The 18948-nt window shown below is 37.0% G+C and overlaps 2 protein-coding genes across 2 annotated transcripts; both read right to left on the bottom strand.

Annotated features, from left to right (window-relative positions):
- Positions 1 to 318: 318 nt before the first annotated feature.
- Positions 319 to 13759, bottom strand: gda (guanine deaminase). Its single transcript, XM_033971934.2, has 14 exons — positions 13595 to 13759; positions 13086 to 13168; positions 12656 to 12827; positions 12396 to 12483; positions 11543 to 11648; positions 11450 to 11477; positions 11265 to 11372; positions 10847 to 10954; positions 10680 to 10777; positions 10536 to 10603; positions 10254 to 10400; positions 1191 to 1309; positions 1064 to 1091; positions 319 to 987 (listed from the first exon to the last, which is right to left on the bottom strand). Exons 1-14 carry the CDS (start codon positions 13721 to 13723, stop codon positions 911 to 913), a joined length of 1359 nt encoding a protein of 452 aa, XP_033827825.1. The 5' UTR covers positions 13724 to 13759; the 3' UTR covers positions 319 to 910.
- A 3557-nt stretch (positions 13760 to 17316) lies between these two features.
- Positions 17317 to 18905, bottom strand: c9h9orf85 (chromosome 9 C9orf85 homolog). Its single transcript, XM_033972967.2, has 4 exons — positions 18752 to 18905; positions 18532 to 18638; positions 18319 to 18432; positions 17317 to 17554 (listed from the first exon to the last, which is right to left on the bottom strand). Exons 1-4 carry the CDS (start codon positions 18851 to 18853, stop codon positions 17317 to 17319), a joined length of 561 nt encoding a protein of 186 aa, XP_033828858.2. The 5' UTR covers positions 18854 to 18905.
- Between the last annotated feature and the right edge of the window lie 43 nt (positions 18906 to 18948).

Genomic DNA, 18948 nt, shown 5'->3' with positions numbered 1-18948 from the left:
TCAGAGGAATGGATATCCCCCCTGAGTGATGAATTATGTCAGTGTGAATTAATGCGTTCTAGACATGAAATTGTATGTTGCCTGTTGTTGTGCCCTTGATATAGCTGAATTTCTTCAATCTGAAACAATAAAGCAACTGTTCTTTTCATCTGACTTAATAAGAAAAGACACACTCACATTAAACATTGTTTTATCAAATGTATATTTCGAAAGCTAGTGACAATGACATGACAAAAACTATTTACCACAAAAATTCTATATCAGCCTGTCTTTGTCCACTTTGTCTATAATCAAAGCTCAAAAGATAACACCCTCCCAGTGCCAGTGACTTTTTCTCAATTGCTATTCTATATAAAGCTGAGTGGTGTCAGTGAGCTCTGTCATTCCTCTTACACATGACAAACCCAAATGTTTAGTGTCAATCAAATGTTTTTCATTTAGATTAGCTCTGATATTTTCTACACACACTTAAAACAAATGACATAATCTCACATTTTAATAAGGGTTAAAACAAATACAATAACGACTAACTATCCTCCCTTTGTTTAAATAGCACTTAAACACTAAGTTATTATTGCCAATACAAAAATAAAATTATAAGCATGCATTATTATAAATGAAAATGATGGAGACAGTGCTTCATGAAATTTGATTCTTGAGTGGAGTGAACCGAGCAAAGTGGTATAGCTGCAGTGATAAACAGTGTATTGTGCACTGTCATCTACAGATACTTCAGTTTTGATTAGCACTGTACTAATGGTCTCTCATTATGCATTTACCTTAAATAATAATATTGTGCAAGTTAGTCACAGGTTACAACAGAAATTAAGGCAGCGTGTAACAGAAAGAGAAAACTATTCTTAGCATAGCACATGATCATTTAGAAAACATTTGCCACATTTCACTATAGTCACTCTGGTGTTGAATCTGTGAATGGGACAACTCTTCTGCCAGCCACAAAGACCTCCACAATGTTGCGATCATCCCCTGAAACATTAAGAGTAATAATTAGGCCTAATGATTATTCAAAATACAAAGAATTTAGTAAATCATGAACGCATACCCAAATTCAGGAACTTTTCTACAAGTATCTAAAATATCAAAAACAAAAACATATTAAAGAGAGCCCAGAAACAACTGCAATTTATTATTTTATTTTATTTTTATTTTTTTATTTCAGTGACAATAACCTTGGGCTTTTCGTGCTGGATCAGATCAATAGGTCCACCTGGCACAAGCAAATTCACCCTCAGAGCATCAAAGTCTTTGCCAACTTCAAAGTTCCCTGTTTGATCATCTAGTGACAATGCTGAAACAAAAATGAGATGAATTTTTAGTCTGCAATAAACAATATTTTAGTCTTTCCTCTTTCAGGTCATTCACGCAAACCTTGCTTGCTCCTGCTGCTTCCTTCCTTACTTTGCTTTTTTAATCATTTTACCTCTTCCAGTGCTGGGAGATTTGTTTAGTTGTGATTTTCTTTTAAGTAAACCAAGACTTTTAAACCATTTTTACATTTTTTAACAAAAGTTTTGGCGAGCCAGCGATATGTCGGGGGGAAGAAATAAAAGGAATTCTTTGTGCGAACACTGTCGGAACTATCAACAAGAAATGAATGAGCTACAAGCACGGATATTTATTTTAGAATCTGAAAAAGGACTTCACCGAATGCTCCCTGTGATTTCCAGTGGTAAGCAGCCTACAGTTACTTTCAGAGAAGAGGGTGAAAAAACTGCTACTTTCAACTTAAACTTGAGTGATACGGTGTCTTTTCCAAAACTTTGTAAAGACAAGAATTTCAAGTCAACACGACAAGTGATAAGAGACAAAGCTAATATAGTTAGATCACCCAAAATACAGCATACAATCGCTGCTGCTAGGAGACAGTGCTATCAGAGATGTGAGCCACAGAGGAATCCAAACTTGCTCATATCCCAGTCACACTGTCTCTGAGATTAAAAAAACTCCTCCCAAACGTTTTGTCAACACACCAAGGAGCTAAACAACTGAATGTGCACATGGGTGCAGTTGACACCGGATTGAAACGGACTGAAATCTTGAAAAAGGATTTCACTGAATTATTTGAGGAACTTGATAGGAGGTTAAGACTTTCATCAGTTCATCAGTTGTTCGAAGGAGACACATAAATGATAAAACAGGTGCACTGTTCATGGAAATGATACACTTTGAAAATGCCTCATGTGCTAATGTTGATGATTTGTTGAACTCTGTAACTTCGAGTGTTTTGAATGTTCTGGACAACATTGCCCCAATGAAGGTTAAAATGGTTAAAGATAAGCAGAAAGCGCCATGGAGGAATGATGACTCAGGCACAGAAAATGGAGTGCCGGAGGGCCGAGCGGGAATGGCGCAAGTCAAAGCTCCAGGTTCATTATGAGATTTACAGAGAAAAGATGCACATGTACAACCACAGTTTATGTAAAACAAGGCAAAGTTTTTTTTCCTGACATTATTTGAAGTTGCAGTAACAACTCTCGTGTCCTGTTTGCAACGGTAAACAGATTAACAAACCCCCCAGCTCTACTGCCATTGGAACTAATTTCCACATCTAAGTGCAATGAGTTTGCAGTATTCTTTAATGACAAGGTTCAGGGCATTAAAAATGCCATAAATTCTACGATGCAAATAACACCTCAGGAGCCAATTAGACACTTAGAGCTGACTCACTTTGCACCTGTAACTGACAAAACTGTCCAAGAGATTGTCACCAGTCTGAGTTCATCTACATGCTGCCTCAATGTGTTACCCACTAAATTTCTAAAGTCTGTGCTCAACAGTTTGTTGTCACCACTAACTTACATAGTTAACATGTCACTTCAATCTGGAACATTCCCAAGAACTTTGAAAACTGCGGTTATCAAGCCTCTCCTAAAGAAGAGCAGTCTTGATGCCACAATATTGAACAATTATTGGCCAATCTCAAATCTGCCGTTTTTAGGCAAAGTCATCGAAAAAACCAGCAGCTTATTAACTTCCTCCAAATTAACAACTCCTTTGATGTCTTCCAATCAGGTTTTAGACCCCACCACAGCACTGAGACTGCTTTTTATCAAGGTGACAAATAACATCCGCCTGAACACTGATGTAGGCAAAGTCTCAGTCTTGATCCTGTTAGATCTGAGTGCTGCCTTTGACACTGTGGATCATGGGATCCTCCTACAGAGACTAGAGGACTGGGTGGGAATCTCTGGTACTGCACTAAACTGGTTCAAGTCCTATTTAGAAAACAGGGAGAACTTTGTTGAAATTGGAAAATGTAGCTCAGATAAAATGTCCCTGACCTTTGGGGTGCCCCAGGGTTCAATCCTGGGACCCCTGTTGTTCAGTCTCTACATGCTGCCGTTAGGCCAGTTAATACACAGCAATAATGTGTCCTACCACGACTATGCAGATGACACTCAGATCTATGTCTCACTGGCAGCAGGTGAATATGACCCAGTGGATTCACTCTGCCACTGCATCCAACAGATCAGTGTGTGGATGCAAAACAACTTTCTTCTGTTAAACTCAGACAAGACTGAAGTCATCATCTTTGGCCCACAGAAATATAGAGAAAGTGTCAGCAGTCACCTACAGTCTCTCTCTCTAAAACCTTCAAATCAGGCTAGAAATCTAGGGGTAATAATGGACTCAGACTTGAACTTTAACAGCCACATCAAATCAATAACATCTGCAGCTTTTTACCATCTAAAAAAACATTGCAAAAATCAAAGGTTTACTGTCAAAGCCAGACTTAGAGAGACTTATCCATGCATTTGTCTCCAGTAGGTTAGATGACTGTAACAGCCTGCTCACTGGCCTCTCCAAACGAGCCTTAACACAGCTGCAGTACATCCAGAACGCTGCTGCTCGGGTTCTGACTAGAACCAGGAAGTACGAGCACATAAGTCCTGTGCTCAGGTCTCTGCACTGACTTCCTGTAGCTCAAAGAATAGACTTTAAAGTAGCTCTGCTTGTGTATAAGTCTCTCCATGGCCTAGGTCCAAAGTATAACTCTGACATGTTAGTGCCATATGAACCATCTCGCACTCTGAGGACTTCAGGGACCGGCCTCCTGCTGGTGCTCACAGTCAGATGTCAGACTACAGATGGAAATTAGCTATGAGCTACAATCTGGTACAAACATATCTGCCACTGCTTAATGTATTTGTACACTGTCCTAATAAACCAATAAATGAAATAAATGAAATGAAAGTCAGGACATGGGGAATCAGCGTTTAAGTTTTATGCAGCTAAAACCTGGAACAATCTTCTTGAAGATGTGAGACAGGACTCTACTTTGACAATGTTTAAATCCAGGCTGAAAACAGTTCTGTTTAGCTGTGTATATGACTGAAAGGTTTTTATTCTGCACTCTTCTCTTTTAATGGTAATTTTATGATGATTATTTATGTTTTGATTTGTGTGATTTTAATATCTTTCTTATTCTGTAAAGCACTTTGAATTACCTTGTGTACGAATTGTGCTATACAAATAAACTTGCCTTGCCTTCAGCTTCTCGTGTCAAACAGGACACTCAGCACAAGCACTTTGGCAACAAAAAGACAGTGACATCTTCCCATACACCAGATTTGATCCATCCTTAGTTCCAGGAAGACATTTTCAAGACGACCTGCACTTACAATATGCTACAAACATTATGTGATGTGCAAAATGGTCTAAGATTTTGTGTGAACCAACTGGATGGCTACTTATTTTTTATTTAATGTTAGATTTAACCTGCAAAAGCTAAAATAGATGTCTAAAACTCTATGTCAACTCAGGACAGAAGAGACCACCAATGACCCTGCACAACATGAAAGTGTGGTGGGTTTTCAGCAGTGAGGCACAAGAGTAGTTCACCCAGAAAAAAAGACATCAGCCAGCATCTGTGAGTAAGTTTAAAGACAGCTTTGAACAGATCGCAGTTTTCGGTAATGCTGTAGTGTAATATCCTGATAATTAAGGAATCCAAGTTACTTACTCATACATTTCTTTTTGCAGTGACTTTCCCAAATACAGTTTAAATACAGGGTTAGAAGCCTGTGGCAAAAAGAGGTGGTTCAAGTCCCTTTTTAAAATTCAAGGAGCTTATCAGAATTTAGCAGAGGCTAAGAGGAAACAGCCTAAAGGTCACAGACCTGACTAGAATTCAGCACTGTTCAAATTTACTGAACATCGCTATACCAAAATCAACAATCCACTAACACAACCATGAACTGCCTGAGCTGATGTCTCCATTACACACCAGCCAAGGTACGCCAAGCATTCTTTGTATACCTTCTTTGATACTATTGATAATGATATAGAGGATTTATTTCCTATGCAAACTATGCTGGAATGAATGCAAATAAACCACACAGACACCGGTTTTAGAGCATAAACAGATGCTGATTTACATGATGCTGCATACCACATCCAAAAGATAAACTAACACCATTCTTTAACAGTATGAGCAATCTAGTGGATAGTTTTAATCTTAATGGTCAAGAGACTGAACACGCATATAGACCAATTCTCAAATTTGACTGGTGCACTGAGCAGGCCAACTGGAACGCTAAAGCATTTCAAAAACTGAAATCCTACAAATTGCTTGTTTATAATAGTCCTGAATTTGTGTACAGGCACTGCATTGACTGCATTTGGAAAAAAAATAATTCAAAACACAACCCAAAATGAATCTGTAGATGCTTTTGGGATTCGTTTAGAGAACATTTGAGTCATATTCAGGGATAGAGAAGTGATAATCAGATCAGCCCACTATCAACAATTCAAAATGCAATTTCTGCAGAATTGTCATACATGCATCTCTAATTTTGTGAAAAAACATTTGCTCACATACCAAAGAAAATACCAAGCAAATTATTCCATGTCTATAGTGATCCTGTGAGGTGTGGATGGAGAGGAGGGGGGACAATTATCTGCACCTTTATCTGTTTTAGATCTAGCTAAAGAAACTGCAGTTCAACACTCATTTATCTCATCTCAAAACTGTCCAGTTGCAAATGTCACAAATAAGCATCACCCTGAGCATAAATGACATGCTCAAAGGTTACAGACGCCGGCTTCTGTTCTATACTATCCACAAACACCTCATTATTGGTGCTCACTGGATTTGGTAACAGCTGAACTAAGATCAGTGACCACTGATTGTAAAAATGAACTAATGACAAACAGAAACAATGGCTGCCAGACAAACAAAAAAACTGAATTCCTACATTGTACCATGTATTATAGGTTCAATGGGCCCAATTTGCAATATGAGAAAAAGTTTCCCTCATGAAAAACAAAAGCTAGTTTAGGACCATCTTTATTGGAATAAAAATGTAAAAAATTGAGCTGTAGTAAAATAAATGACCAACAAACCTTTCAAAACATGTAAAGCAGTTCTTGTCTTTGGCCAAACCAGACTCTTATAAATGGGCTGACGTTGGTACCTGGATCATAAACGTCAATGATGTATATGATTGGGAAACAGCTGATGATCCTAAAATTCGATTCTCACAAAGTCAAGTCACAAAACATTTTGTTCCAAATTAAACTGAATAACTGCAGCCACAAAAATATTCACATCATTGCTCTTCTGTCCAATAAGTGACAAATACTTTTGCAACTGGCACTCAAGACAGAGGAGAAGCTCCTATCTATTGTACCAGTCTTTATTTTGCTAACAAAAAAATATAATCATTTTCATATTACACTGCATATTTTTGATAATTAAAAGTAAGGTCAAAATGAAGACTTTTGTCTGATGTCCCGTGATAAGAGTGAAGTAAGCTTACTGAAGGGCAGAGCTCTTGCAAAATGAACTTACAAATCTCACTACAGGCCCTTTAAACACAACTGTACCTGGTCCTTTATTTCCTGTAAAAATGCTCCTCCCTCGGTCAGAGGATGGTCCATGACCTCCTGGGAGATTAAAGTTTTGGTCTTTTGTGTTCTGGATCCACACACACAACAGTGAATAGTGTAATATTATGATGCTGCTCATCCTTAGTGTTGTAATATTTTTTTTTTTTTTTTAAGATAGAATGTGATTTAATTTTAATGTAATGAAATAGGAGTTTTAAGGTAAATTTTTTGAGCAACTAAAGTGATTTGTTCATATCTATACTTCAATGATCAAATTATCTGGTTTCAATACTAGTTTTAGAATTGTTTATAGACGGTACATTTTTCTTCTATAACCTAGTTCATATTGTATTTACTGTAGAAACATGCTCAAAATTACACACTATATTAAGCCTTTATAAGACTTAATTTACTTTGAATAAAAGATGTGCATATCCCAGATAAACAGCATACAGATCTCAATAAAGTGAACTATAGAATGAAGGTTTGCTCTGCAAGATTAATTCAATCGAATCAAAATTGTAATTTAAATGGTCGCAATATCAAATTGCAAAGACTGCAATTATTCAAGTCCTTCACAAACAAAATATCATTTTTGAATGTCTAAAAAAGTACAATGGTACAAGCATCACTTAAAAAATTATGCAGGCCCTACAACTCATAACATTTTGACATTAAAGTTGTAGTTTTATGAGAATAAGAGGCCATTTTACAAGAATAAAGTCATAGTCAAAGTGAAGATGTAATTTTATCCAGATTTAGGGGCAAGAGCAATTTGCCAGCACTTGAGTTAAAAACATAAAAACCTACTGTGACAAAGTGGGTCTTTGTCCCATTAAATTCACATTAATGTCATTTAATTTCACACATTTGTTAATTTAAATTCCCATAATTTTCAATATCCAACTAAACTGTTAGACACAACTATCCCAGGTTTGTTTTAAGTTTTTGTTTAGTTATAATCCACCTTTTCAGTTAAACGCCTCCAGCATACACAAGTTACTTTAGAACATGTTTATAGTTTTATTTTTTATTACTTTTGGTTAAAGTGACTTAGGCCCTCAACAGTGCACAGTTTGTTCTGAAATTCTGCTAAAGTTAATACCTGTGGAGTAAATGGTGCCTCCTGTGGGGGAATATAAGCAACGTGATTTACTCTTTCAGAGAGGACCTCAGTGTAGTTGTGTGCACAAGGTTGTTTTGCAGATTTAAGTTGCTAATTTTCTGTTTATTTGTGTGAACTTTTTATGCTGTTTTCTTTAATTATTTTGTATTCAACTGAGGTTATTTTTAAATACATTTCTGGCTGATAAAAGACACTTTTTTATACAAGTGTGCCTCCTGCTTTGACCGCATCGGGCCAGTTTCCACACACCTACGTATGATAGATGTAGAACATTATATTGGTGGTGTTTTAAACATTAACAACTGTTGAATTATTTCCCCAGAAATTACCTCCATGTGCCTCTGTACGTAGCTGAGTGTTCCTGGGCAGGACACTGACAGGTGTTGGAGTCTTTGTGCGAATTTCACCCAAATCATCCAAATTGACTTTTAGCTTCCTACACTTGTTTTACACTTGTTTATACTTGTTTATGGGCTTGTGGAGCTGTTTGTGCAGTGCTCCAAACCCTACACTGGGGAACAGCGAGGAAAGTTTATGTGTCGATTCCGCATAAAGAATTCCAAAACCAAAACCAGTCTCAGCTCTATGTGTTGGACTAAACCTGGAGACCACCTGGAGACAGAAACAGGACAGCAAAGAGGCAATAGAGATTAGGCTACATTATAATAGATGCATAAAACCAGGGCTCTCCAGTGCTCATGGCTCCACGGCTCCACGGATCAACGGCTCCACAAGCCCATAATGAGCCTGAGCTTGAAATTATGTACAATGAGCACACCTTTGAACGCTGATTGTGTGCAAAGTTCCCACGCTTAGAATAGTAGAGAAGTGAAGCAGAGTGGAGTATGGGTATGCTCTCAGACTCCTTCACCTGTATGCAGCTCACAGCACAGCCTGTGTCCTGCCCAATGAGCCCCAGCCCCAACCCTACTTCATTCAACAGTTTGTAAGTGATGTGTACGAGTGGAGAGGTGGGAGCTTAACTGTGGTGCAGATTTGTCTAATAATTTACAAACTTATGGGACGTGTAAAATGTCAGTATATGGGCATTTATGTAAGCTTTTCACTCATCCAAATGTCAGTCTTTTGCAGTATGCATTTTGATTCAGCATCAAGCCCTAAATCATTAAATGTCAACCTTATTTTTGGTTAAATGTGTTAAATGTTATGACTTTATTCTCACCACGCCCGTATAGTAATTATTTTTAAGTGACCTTTATAGTCTGTCCTATGGAGTATAAGGGTCCTTGGAATACCCCATCATTAAGGCCTATTCGGATATGATTTATTTTTGTCTTTCCTGCAAACATTAAACTTATTATTTTATTTATTTAACTTGGAAAATCTAAATTAAGATATTTCTCTCAGCCCTGATGATAGTTCTGTTTGCCTCAAATATAGTATAGACACATGATTCAACTCACCTGTCAAATCATGTGTCAGGAGGGGATTATGTGGCATATTTGATTCAACAAAACCTAACTGCACATGGGCTCACACAATATGCCTTAAAATATGTCACTATTGTTTAATCTGTGCAGAAAAATGACACCCAATGAAATGAACGCGCTCAGCAAAGCTTACTTCCAGTATTCATCTCAAGCAGCTCACATGACCTACACAGAATTTACTCTATGTGAAGGTAAAACAAATTGTTCAGCAATTAAGAAATGGGAAAACAGGAGCATTTCCAAACACCTAAATGTTAGGAAAGAAAAAAAAAAACAAAACAAAATAGTCCCCAGAATAAATTTCAGAGTGCATCTATTCAGACAATTGAATTTATTTTGTTGGCCAAATTATATACTGCAAAGATTAAAACTTAAGATACTGAGTTACAAAACAGCAAATACTAAATGAATTAAGAGAATTTATCATGACAGATTCTACAGATCTATCTCCATTTCAAATCATTCATAGTAGACCATTTTAAAGCCACAATTTTTGACCTTTAGTTAACCTTGCAGATTATATGCATAAAATGCCTGAATGAAATGAACTAATGTCTTATAATGTTGCCAGGAAAACCATCACTGATGGACCAATAAACATCAAACCAGGACATCAGGCCCTCATCAAAGTTATCAGAAATTCATCCTGTTTACACAAGGTTCACTTGTTGTTTCTCCCACCCCCTCAGTAAGCATAGTTTTACTATACAAGTGTCGTCTGATGGGGCATAGTGTCCAGTAACAGCTTGTGTGGTGGAACTTACTGACTGAACTGAATTTACAGTATTTTATTAAGTACTATATTTGATGCATTTTAAACCTACCTTGGCTGCCACCAAGAGTTGCCAATCTGAAGGCCTCCTCAAATGTTAGGGGCTCCAGGTCTGGGTCTTGCATGGCCAAGACTTTGGATGAGTCCTGTGCTCTCCTCATAGCATCCAGTAAAGAGGCAGAATATCCACCTGCCACATCTAAATGAGGACAATGGAGTGACTACATTTATGGACATTCCTGCTGCAATTATTTCTATTATTAAAGAATAAATGTTGCTCCCTGCAGACTCCTAAGTGCCTTGCATAAAGTACAATAAAATCAAATCTTCTAACCTGTTCCGAGCCCCAGCTTGACATTGTGCTTCAGAACGTTCCGTACATTCAATATACCACTACACAAACTTTTCAACAAAATAAACACAACTATTACAGAAACATTATTTATTATGATAATTAGCACTGAAATAAATAACTCACGAGATGTTGGAGTTTGGACAGTGAGACAGAGATGCTCCTGTTTCTCTAAATAAGGTCAGCTCCTTGTCACTTAGGTAACAGCCATGGGCCATTATTGTCTGTAAAGTGTACAAAGGTAAACAATAAAAACATAACATAATAATGTCATTACATCATCGAAAGCTAACCTTGTCAGTAAGCAAGTTATATTTGTAGTAAACATCACTGTAGGATTCAGTTTCAGGAAACAATTCCTTTACCAGCATCACTTCTTCTGGGTTTTCACTAATGTGGCTCTGAAATAAATACATCAAATTCGCAGCTAATATACACAATAATAATCAAAGACAAGGAGATAAATATTGGTATTTACTTTAATAGCATAACATGGCATATCTACTCTACTTTAAAATCACAAATGTATTTGTACTAATAGGTGAACTATTGAGACATGAGAACTCCCCAACTTTTCTCATGTTATGTGTTTGCTTCACTTCAAATAAAGTCTTGCAAACCCTTTGTTTACGATGGAGCATTCAGAGACACCTGTCTCTGACAACAGGTCCCAGTAGATGCAGCCAGGGTTGGTTGCTATAGAAAAAGTACCTGGATGTGCAGGTTATTATTCTTGGCAATAGCTCCCAGCTGTCCAAGTAATGCTCCTGTACAAGATGGAGCGAACCGTGGGGTAACAACTGGTTTCACTAGAGGGTACTGAAAAACGCCAACATTCAATTCAACGTTAGGTATATCAAACCTTTGGGCTTTTCATTATGTCAAATGGATTTTACCTTTTTGTTCAAGAGTTCAGCAATAAACCTTTAGAATACAGACAGTAAGTATTTAGATTTTTGTAAATTAACTGAATGGAAACATTGACGTACCGCGAGGTTTCCTCCTGAGACTCCTGAAGTGTTTCCTTGTATTGTTTGACAGAATTGTTTCTGTCCATACACACTTTACCCACCAATGATCTTTGACCAAATGCATCTATAATGTACACAAGATAACTATTAAATATTACATACATATTCTTCATACACTATGTATAATATATATGTTTAATATAGTTTTATTTTGCAGTGATTATGTAAATGATTACATAAACACTTGGAGCCTTTATTAGCTGTGAAAAGCCTGGTTACAGAATTGAGGCTACAGGCCATATGTTAGCTCTGGAACACGGTGCTCCACTGTACAAGCAAACAGATTCCATCCTTTATTCAAATGAGTGAAATGTTGCATGAGGGTTCTGTTTGATAATCGCTTGGGGGGACACATGGAGCCTTCTCTTAATTTCTGAGAGTAAAGGATAGAGCAAATATTTTTGGAAGATCTGACAGCTATCTGAGAAGTGAAAAGTGGAGCATGTTCCTCCAACTCATGACACCAGTCCTGAACTGCTCCAGAAATAACTAACTTAAACATAAAATACTGTAATGATCAGAACATCAGCACAAAAGAGCAAAGGTTAACTTGAGTGATAGTGACTATCAAGGCCTGTGCCAGGGCTGTTGGGGTCATTGATCATTATACACAAAGCCTACTACAGTAAAAGAAACAACTGAACTACAACAACACACCTCTGACTAAGAGATATATAACAAGAAGTGGCAAAATATTTATTGCCCATCTCTTTTCAACACTATTGCAGAGCTTAATTATAAGTTATATATGGGGCATTGTACTGTAATATACACTGAAATATTGAGAAATATTTAGAGTTAGTTTCCTTACTAGCAATCTCCCCCAGCAGGAGCGAGGCATCGGTATGTATTGTGGCAAAGTAACATGCAGTAGTTGTTCCATTTCTCAGGGTTCTTTTCTGTTAAAAAGGAGCATCATATTACAAGCTTAAAATAGCATTCAGACAATCCACTCATCCGTTTTGTTAAGATGATAATTGCTCATTGTCAGTTTTCTAAAATTGCATGCATTGTGAAAGAGCTTTTTCACACGACATGTTAAGTAACCTGTAGAAACTCAGTTAAACGTACCACTACTTGTTTATAGACCTTGCGAGCAAAGTCTAAGTCTTTGAACTGTGATTCCACTGGAAACGTGTATGTGTTCAGCCACTGCAGCAGTGGCAGGTCCAGAGCTGTACCCGCATAGCTATACTGTGATGCATGGATATGAGTGTCCACCAGTCCTGGCATAAAGAATTCACTACAGGGAAAAGGAACAAGGTTTAACTGAAATGAAATATTAAGAAGATAAATAACATGCCACAAAATATCTTCTGTTTGAAGGTCAATAAATAATTTAAAACTGCATTTATTCTGCCTCTACAGGCCTGTAAAGGCTCATTAAATGTAAAATGCAGCCTATTATTGCTCTAGTGCTGTACTACTGTATTCCATAAAAAGTCCATCCTGCCTAATCACACACGTTAACAGAAACGGACAGTGACAAAAATGATCGTACTGTTGGGAGAGTTGGATGACATTAGACGTGTTGAAGTCTGCAGCCAGTCTGTCCAGGTCCTCGCCTTTTTCTATGAAAGCAATCTGACAAACAAACAAGGCTTTTAACACTGTGTTATGTATGTTGTGTAATGCTATTTCTTTAATTCATGAGAAATGACAAATGATTAAAAATGCCACCAATCATTCATCATCAGGTGTGGACCTATGAATCATGACTTTATCTCGTCCACACATTTATAAATAAATTACAAACGAGTGTATTGTGTAATTCGGAAGCCCTATAAAGAAATGACTTTCTATTCTTTCTTTATCTGTATTTAGGTTATAGAGGGGAGACCAATGACAGCACTTGGGCCCTAAATGCAAAACAAACAGAAAAAGATAATTTAAAGCCTCTTTACATCTCAGTTTTGGTGCGGCTCGCCCTTCGCCTTAAAGCTCCTTAAAGCTCAAAGCACAGGACATGGGACCTAAACTTGAGCAAACAAAAATCAATAAAGAACAAACCTTCCCCTCGGTGTCCACTCCTAAGAGCGCATCTTCTAAGATGTGGAGCGCGCAGGTCGGGGTCGAGTGCACAAACGTGCCCCTGAAAACGCGCTCAATGCTCGGTTTGTTTAAAGTGATATTGTCCATCTCCTCTCCGTGTGAAGTGTTGTCAGTGGTGTCGGTGTGTACACAGTGGGACTGCTCCAGGGCTGTGTACGCACAGACTGTGGTCAGGATGTTTTAAGAACAAACCTCCACCTGACTGGAGGACAGTGCGCAGCCAATCACATCACTGCAAATCAGGGCGGCTGTGGCCCTTTAAACAGGAGCAGAGGGGTTTACAGCAGAAGAGGAAGAAAGCAGCATTTTTACAGCCTACAGTTAAATAAAAGTGATTTTCAGTGACGCATATGGGAACATAGTGCAGAGCAACACCATCTGATTCCGCTTAAACAAGGAATGCAGTGAAAACATTATTATGTGTTTCATCTACACTTTAGTCACAGAATCACACGCTTCAACTTTTTATTGAGTGGAATGTATTGACAATAAGTAGACAGATTTAAGCTACTACTAAAAAATTACATACATTAAACACACTTTCATTCACACACACACACTGGAAGCATTAGTGGTGTCCTGCGCAGAGACACCAGGATGGTGTGGTCATAGGACTGTACCACACTTAATCAACCACAACCAGGATTAATAGTATACATGTTGGAAACTGCATATCTTTGGCTTTAAACTTTTCAGGCAACAGTAAATATAACCTTCTATTTTTACTTATTGTACATCTTTTAAACAAACACTCTCAACCTTCATATGATTCACCTCCAATGCAAAGAGAAAACATGTGGTTGTTTAATGTGTATATTAAAGTTTTTTATTTGTTGTAGAGTCAATCAACTACTTGTATCCATGTTATTCATTTGCCTGAAATGTTTCAGAAAATGGAATTTAAAAAATCTATTTCCATGGATATAATCACACTCCTAAATAAAGTTAAAGGTCAGATCTGTAGAGTGAGGCAAACACACAGTAAGAAGAATATGTATTTTTAACATATATTGAGCAACTGAAACACTTGTAATTAAATTAATGCAATATTGACAAGTTTAATACCCTGCTATCCTTGCAGGCAAAGCAGTCTGCATAGAAAAAAATAATCCCTCCACTGGAATAGTTACATAGTGCACCTATAGACTGTTATTACTCAGGGCAATTAGGATCTTGGACAAATCCAAGGTATAATAAGACATGACTGAAGAAAGTGTGGGGAGAATGTGGAGTATGTAGTTCAACTATGTAACAATAGCTCTTGATTTAATTTTTGTTTGTTTGAATACAAGTAAAATGCATAACTATATATACTTTAGGTAGTAACTAATGTTACATGTTTTTAAAGTCATAATTTCTTGGCATAAACAAAACCAGATAACTGTTGGTTTAAGGCACATGTTTGAACTTGTAGTTAATAGTAGTAGACTGTAATAGTAGTGGTTATTAGATAAGAGATGGTTACATAATAATTCATAAAGGTGCCTCAGTAGTTGTAGTAGCTATAGTAGTTCTAGTAAACTAACATATCAAGTTGAACTAGTGACTGCATTAGCCATCATGCATCATGAGTTCAAGACAGTGAACACACATCAAGCATGACTCACTATACAAAAGAAAATCATGTGAATGTACTAGTCACAACACATGAAGTCAGTCAGGAACTAGGCACTCATATGATTGACAACTGGCAATAAGTCAAAAACACACAATCAGCCAGTCTAAAAATAACATGGAGAAAATGTGATAACCATTTCCATTATAGACAAAGTTCAGTCAATTAATTAGTGAGATACTATGGAGCTCAACAGTGACTGCCAAGCCCGTTTTTTTCCCTCCATAGACTTTCCGAAATAAATTAATATTAAAAGTTTGAAAGTTTGCTCAGGGCTGATCAGCTGTGTGGTAACCAATGACCGCAAGACCAATAGTTTTATTTAAATTCTGTTTCTGAAACTATATAACCCACCAAGTTATTAATACATTTCACAGAATCTTGCCTTTTAAAACAGCTGCAATATAAATATTAGTTATCGTGTAGCTGGTTAGCATCTGCATTGCCTTTGAACTATTGAAATATATGACGTTTTCAAAAAGTCTATGGGGAAAATTTAAGGAAATTTTACTTCTGGAACCAGAACAGGCAGTCACTGTTGAGCTCAATTTATATCCAAGAATAAGGATGTCTATCGTTTTGTGTCCAAAAAGCCTTAATGTTAAGACAAAATTAAGTGATATTGTTTACAAACATACTAATAAATACATATATATAATATATATACATATAATCTATTCAGTGTCATAAAAGTAACTTTTTTGCAATGTAAAAATTGAGTTTCCATAAATTACCAAGCAAATTGAGTTGACTATGGCTCCAACTAGACGACAGATGAATTAAGCAACATATCAAATATTGTAAAACAAAACTGCAATAAGGTATACTTTACTATACTCTGCATTAGAACCATTGGTTCAATGCAGCTGGGATAACCTGTCAGGAGCACTGAGGATACATTCCTGGATGTTTAGCAAGGATTGGTCAGAATTAGTCAGCTGTAATTTTACTTTCTTATATATGTCTTTGATGGAGAAAAACCTGAAGGAAACCCACCTAGACAGGGGTAAAAACATGAAAACTCTGCACAGAAAGGCTTGAGACAAGCTGATTGAGGCGAGATCACTATCCAACTATCCATTTCACAACTCCTATGGTCCATATATCAAACAATAATTAGTACAAAAACTATAGTATCCCACTACAGACAAAAATGAAAAGATTATGCAAACCAAAACCTAATAAATGTATTGGTCATACTTAGAATTAGCGATTCCTTTTGTCAAACAGCTTTGTTTACCTGCTTTACATGTTTTCACTTTCTGTAGTCTTCCTCAAACGTCACATGATGGTGTAGTGATGCAGGCTACTTTGTTTTTTTTCAGACAATAGGGAAAGCTTACGCTCCCTGCAGTCTGACGCCTTCTCCAGGACTGCATCCTGTATGTGATAAGGTGGACGCCTTGGACTTCATTGGTAGATCTTGATTCAGCAGTGGTATTTGTTGCTTTTAGTATGGATGACTGTCATTGTTCCAGTAAATGATGTGATTTTGTTTTTTGCAATGGTCAGATATCTCTTATTTTCTTTTTCACACTCTTTTTGATGTTCTTTCTTCCATGTTCCAAAGGGTCTTTCTGTTTCCCCTACATGTGTTTTGTTGCGTGATAGACATGGTATCTCATATATTGTGTTGCATTTGTGTTCTGGTTGTATTCTGTCCTTTGGTTTCACTAATAACCAAGCTTCGTGTGTGGTTTGACCAGTGTATTGATGTTGTATTCCTTCATGGCTCTCTGTGTGTTCTGTAACTCCCCTCATGTATGGCAGTGTGACTATTGCAGTTTTTTGGTATTTTGTGTTTTTCTTTATTTTTATATTTTCTCTGTTTTGTGTCTATTTTTTTGTCTCCTCCCATTGCCCATTGTGGATACTGACAATTGACGAGTGTGTTGTGTCTTTTCCTCCGTCTTGTCTTGAGCGTCTGTGATGATGGTCATCACTGACACATCTGATAAAACCTACAGCAAATAGCCAAACCATGTAAAGACCTGTAAAGAAACACTCCTGTCTGACAAAAATGTTTAAAACTGAAGACAGAATGAACCTTTAACAAAGAATTTTATCAGTCACTTCCATCTTTTATATGGAGTTTAGAGACATTGGGAAGGCCAGTTTTTTCATTCATTTTCTTTAAATCTGAGTCATTATCAAAGTCTTTCTCACTGCAGTCATCATCTCCAAAATCAAAGTCATCATCCTCTTCCTCACTGTTCAGTTCATCCTTCTTCTGTCGTCCTCTGTTTTTCTTTTTACAATCACCTTCTTCCTCCTCTTCTTTACTGTCCAGATCGGAATTCACTCTGTGTATAAAAAAAAACAAAACAAACAAACAACCGTAGTCAACTACTTACTTAAAAGAGCACAGCACCCACATAAAACATTGGTATAATACACGTCCACAAGATGGCAATCTTGACAATATAATGAAAATGAAAGCTACTCTACTCAAGTAATTTTTTAAAATTCAGCTGTAAACAAGGCTAGATGGCTAGACCGGTGGTTATGAACCTGGGGTTGGGAACTCAATGAGGTCAGGAACTCAATGGGATCACAAAATGAATTCAGGGTCCCCTGATGATATGGGAAAGCATTTTAAATGTATACAGTAGTTTCACATAAAGTTTGACATCCTTCAAATACGTTTGCTGGCCTACCATATTAATTTATCTAAGCCTAGGTCCTGAAAATAAAATCAATTATTACACAAAATGCTACTTCATAACTTTGCGGGGCCCTTCAGAGGTTGTGAATGCCAAAAGTTGTTATTATGGAGGTCAAAACTGATAAAGGTTAAGAACCACTGTCCTAGACCATTATACCAGCTTTATTTATGGCAAAATAAAGGAAAAATATAATTGTATTATGGTTAGTAAAAATGTTATAGAAAGTGGAATCATTATAACACATTATATATCATTATGACACTTCATAAAAGCAATTAACAATATGACATCTCTTTAAAAATTATTCCAGCAGTCTGGTTTGAACCTCCTTGAGAAGAACCCCTGGGGACCCCCTAGGAAATTTTGGGAAACTAAATTAAAATCTAAACTACTATACTTACGGAATAACAATTTCTTCCTTCTTGCCACATTTACAGCAGATCTCTAGCTGAAGAGAGCAGGGTTTGCAGGTCACGTGATATGCGTCCTTTACATTTTTCTGAGAACACTTGACACTGTATAGACACACATAAAACGTAAGCTCGAGCTTTTTCATGCAGCAGTCAATTAACAAATAAATGAATGAAATAAACCAAGTTTTAATATCACTTTACCATTTGCGCGGCTGTGTTAGAGGCTTGTATTTGTTATATTTGACCTTCCATTCAAGAACATCTTTACAGTGCTGACAAAGGCCGTCGTGAACCTTTGACTTCGCCTTCTGTAAATAATAGTTAAAAAAGAGAGAAAAAAACATTTAAAAACCTTGGATGATACAAGCTTACAGTGACTGTGGTCCTGCTAGCATGTCTCTCAAAAGAGTGACTTGAATACCTTCACTTGGACGGTAGCTCCATACTTGTCATTTTTGAAGGCAGTTGCATTTTGATGTTTTTGACTACGCGAACGAGAAATATTACCTTTTTGAGAACTCATAGCGTATATTACACTTACAATCTTACAATCATTGGCACATGTATCGGTATCATGCGTGTTTACGGCAACCCGGAAGTACTTCACCTGATTTTGAA

This window comes from Periophthalmus magnuspinnatus, chromosome 9 (genome assembly GCF_009829125.3).
Source record: "Periophthalmus magnuspinnatus isolate fPerMag1 chromosome 9, fPerMag1.2.pri, whole genome shotgun sequence".
Taxonomy (NCBI): Eukaryota; Metazoa; Chordata; class Actinopteri; order Gobiiformes; family Gobiidae; genus Periophthalmus; species Periophthalmus magnuspinnatus.
This window is presented reverse-complemented; position numbering and strand designations above follow the sequence as displayed.

Excerpts from the sequence above, each read along its gene's own strand:
- gda (XM_033971934.2), bottom strand. The coding sequence starts at position 13,723 with ATGGACAATATCACTTTAAACAAACCGAGCATTGAGCGCGTTTTCAGG. Across the intron at positions 11,373-11,449 it reads CTGAACTCTTGAACAAAAAG|TACCCTCTAGTGAAACCAGT; the intron begins GTAAAATCCATT and ends GGCGTTTTTCAG. Across the intron at positions 10,778-10,846 it reads ATAACTTGCTTACTGACAAG|ACAATAATGGCCCATGGCTG; the intron begins GTTAGCTTTCGA and ends TACACTTTACAG.
- c9h9orf85 (XM_033972967.2), bottom strand. The coding sequence starts at position 18,853 with ATGAGTTCTCAAAAAGGTAATATTTCTCGTTCGCGTAGTCAAAAACAT. Across the intron at positions 18,639-18,751 it reads GAGCTACCGTCCAAGTGAAG|AAGGCGAAGTCAAAGGTTCA; the intron begins GTATTCAAGTCA and ends TATTATTTACAG. Across the intron at positions 17,555-18,318 it reads AAGGAAGAAATTGTTATTCC|AGTGAATTCCGATCTGGACA; the intron begins GTAAGTATAGTA and ends TTTTATACACAG.